Raw genomic sequence first — 3,336 nt, forward strand, 5'->3', positions numbered from 1 at the left:
TAACAGGTGCTAGCCACAACTCCGGCTTTTGCAAAACGTGGAGAAGAAGAACTTTACGTCGTAATGGTATTTGAGTGTAGTAGCATGCTGTTGAGGGTACGATTAAGACTGATTTTTATTTAAAGGTAGACTTAGCTAAGTTTCTAATACAAACTATAAGTCACCTATAATGAAGCTATGTAGATATGCAATGATTGGCTCCTAGAGCCCCTGGTACCATGTACCAGGTATTACAAGAGTGACTTGGTCACTCTTCATGTAACTTGGGTACACTTGGGTATGTACCCCGTTACAGCTTGGGTGGACGTCCAAACCCTCCCCCGGAAGAAGTTTAGACGTGCGTTACCGATACATCCGCCCCAGCGGAGTTTCTAACGGTGTAGAAGGCGAAGACTATTTATTAGACGAGAAGGCTCTCACCGATTATTACAATAATACGTATGTTGTAGAGATGGAGAGAGCAAATGGAATGGAGACAAACTATTCTCGCCCAAGGAAGAGTGGCGAACCGAGTGAGTTTGTTGGTGTTTTTGAGATTGATCGATCTCGTGCACTGCAAGTTGATGTAAATGATGGACACGCAGATTTGGATGAAGGACATGCTAGAAGAAGTGCCAACAATGATGTGCAGGCTGGATCTAGACAGCAACGATGCAGCACGATACGCACAGGCTGGCGTCAGACACATGAAGGCGAAACCCACCACGTTGCTAGAAGCTCTGTCAGCCCTCTCTGCGCTGTATGTAAATTGGAGTGCTCAACGGCACGACCATGCACAACATGCGGAGCCTTTTAACATTTATCGGAGCTTACACTACTCTCACTACCTAGTCTGCAACCCATCATTGGGGTCATCCAATCACCAACACTCTGCACTCGTCCAATCATCCTACTCGTCTAATCACTGGTGGTGTAATCAACGTACCATAATTATCGCGGGATCGTATTGGACAGGTTCAGGAACCGGTAATCCTCAATAATTCCTGGTCTATTCGCTCATGGGGATGGAAGTACAACAATTAAAATACGAGGTGAAAGCTCAAAGCTCTTCGGTAGATTAGCGACTTCAAGCTTTTTTGCTTTTCTACCACTGTCTTTGTGGAAACAAGTTGTAGTTTTTTCGAACGCGCACTCATTGGAAAGTGACGATGCATCGAGTAGACCCATCGAACTAGATGAACTCATGAAATTTCTTGGAATCTTGTGGTACATGGCGCTCGTCGACAAAGGCGAGATATGGAACTAATGGCTTGATGACTAAGTGGCCAGCATTTTCCCTGACATGGGGTCGACGAGTTTGGCCTCGATAATGAGCTGGCGTCGGATCTGTACATTCGAAGTCACTTGTCCTTCCGTTCCAAAGTTAGTTCGAACGAGCTGCAACGAGACCCTGCCGCCAAAATATGGCCGCTTATAACAATGTTGAAGAAGCGCTGCGCCCGCCATGTAATTCCTGGCAGAAATGTGACTGTTGATGAGGCTAGTATTGCGTGTCGCTCAAAGTATGCTAGACATATCATAGTCTACAATCCTCGCAAACCAACAGGAAAATACCACTTCAAGCTGTATATATGCTGCTGCTCGACTAAACTTGGTTAGTTCTCAACTTCAAACTGCATTGCTCAAGCGAGCTAGAAGATCGTCTTGGCAATGTGGTGCCAGACTCTGAGATACGCCAGCTTGCACTGCTTACCAAACAGTCATCAGTGATCCGAAAACACGTTCTTGAAGTCACAAATTTACTGAAAGGCTCGAGGCGTGTCGTGAATACGGACAATATTTTTTACTTCGTGTCAGCTTCTTGAAAGTTTACGGACAGTCGGTTTATAAGGGCGTGGAACTGTCCGTTCATCGAGTAAGCACTTTCCCCGCTATACAATGATTCAGTTGGGAGATTCACTAAGTCGAGAAGCAATGAAACAAGGCGTCTGTATAGAAAAGCACATCGTAGCTGCTAGCTGGGTGGACGGCTCCATTATCAATGTCGTACCCAACGCAGACGACTCAGGCACAGCTACAGCTTTCGCCGTATCAAACAAAATCGAGTACCGTTCACAACCCCAAAGTGTGTCAGTGAATACAACTCGGCAATGCAGGGAGTTGACCGCCACGATCAACTATGGGGACGGTTCTCCTTAGCTGATGGACATTCTTTTAAAAAGTGGTATAAAAAGATGGCACTAGTAATGATTGATATCGCACGCTGCAATGCGTACGTTTGTCATCAGTTGGCGTCCAACCCCGACCTCACAGGAGAGAAGGACTTGATTGAAGCTGATTGGGCTGGATTCGGGCGTGGTCGCGACAACCACCTATCCTTTGTAGCCGCTCTGGTACGAGAAATGTTTAATGGCTCATGGAAGGAGGGGCTGATAAATAGTGACGGAATGCTGTATGCGGATACCATCGCTACGCCCAATACTACCTCAGCTAGTGCGAGCATTACCAGTTGTGCTGAGGTAACCAGCTGTGTTGCTACTGAGTGCGTGGCAAGAGAATCATGGTACGCAAAGGACGGAGTCGAGCGAAGCGTGAATGTACCGTGTGTCGCTTTGAAGGAAGGGCGCCGACACAAAAAAACGATTATTGCGAGATGCACAAAGTTGCTTTGTGCAAGCGAATTTACCCGGTAGATGAAACAAAGCCCCATCTCTGTCAAGAATCGATTTGGTCATGCTGGCAGAAGTACAGTGGCTACAAAAAGCTACGTCCAAGATCTCCAGTGAAATGTACCGGCAAAGAAAGGAACTTCATTATTATGGCTTTGCAAGCTTGTCACCTTATTGGAAACTACTCTGCAACACCTTTCCGTCGAATGCATACCGGTTTTAAACGCAGTCCAGGTTGTGCAGTTACATGCATATAAAAAATGTATCCATGTTTTAAGCTACAAAAAAGTCAAAGTCCAAAATCTGAAAAGTCGCGTTCTCTTCAATATGCGCTTTCTCCGGCCTGTTCTATCAAATGTCCGTCCTCCCGACACTTACTTGCCTCCACGAGAGAAGCCACAGACCTTCTAGTACCCTGTGTGCCCCCCCCCCCCCTTAGTGTCTTTGACTTGCTGCAGATGTTTTGCCATCGATAGGTATAGCTTTTGAACCCTCTCTGCCTCAACACCGCACCAAATAGCTTGGATTTTCAGCTTCAAGTCCTCGATACTAGATGTTGCGGACTTATGCAACTCTTGCTTCACATGGGCTCAGAGATTTTCAATAGGATCGAGGTCTGGGCTCTGAGCCGGTGCTCGAGCACTTCCACTTTATTTTCTTCGAGATATGTTTTGACGAGGTTTGAGCGATGCCAAGGAGCTCCGTCGTTCACAAACGTTGAGTCCTT

The 3,336-nt window shown here is 46.4% G+C and overlaps 1 protein-coding gene across 1 annotated transcript; it reads left to right on the forward strand.

Annotated features, from left to right (window-relative positions):
• Positions 1-2,174: 2,174 nt before the first annotated feature.
• PPTG_23012 (hypothetical protein) lies at positions 2,175-2,633 on the forward strand (the record flags this gene model as incomplete). The annotated part of the gene is made up of 1 exon (XM_008907908.1): positions 2,175-2,633. The coding sequence occupies one exon, from the start codon at positions 2,175-2,177 to the stop codon at positions 2,631-2,633; it is 459 nt and encodes a 152-aa protein (XP_008906156.1).
• Between the last annotated feature and the right edge of the window lie 703 nt (positions 2,634-3,336).

This window comes from Phytophthora parasitica (assembly GCF_000247585.1).
Source record: "Phytophthora parasitica INRA-310 unplaced genomic scaffold supercont2.28, whole genome shotgun sequence".
Classification (NCBI taxonomy): domain Eukaryota; phylum Oomycota; class Peronosporomycetes; order Peronosporales; family Peronosporaceae; genus Phytophthora; species Phytophthora nicotianae.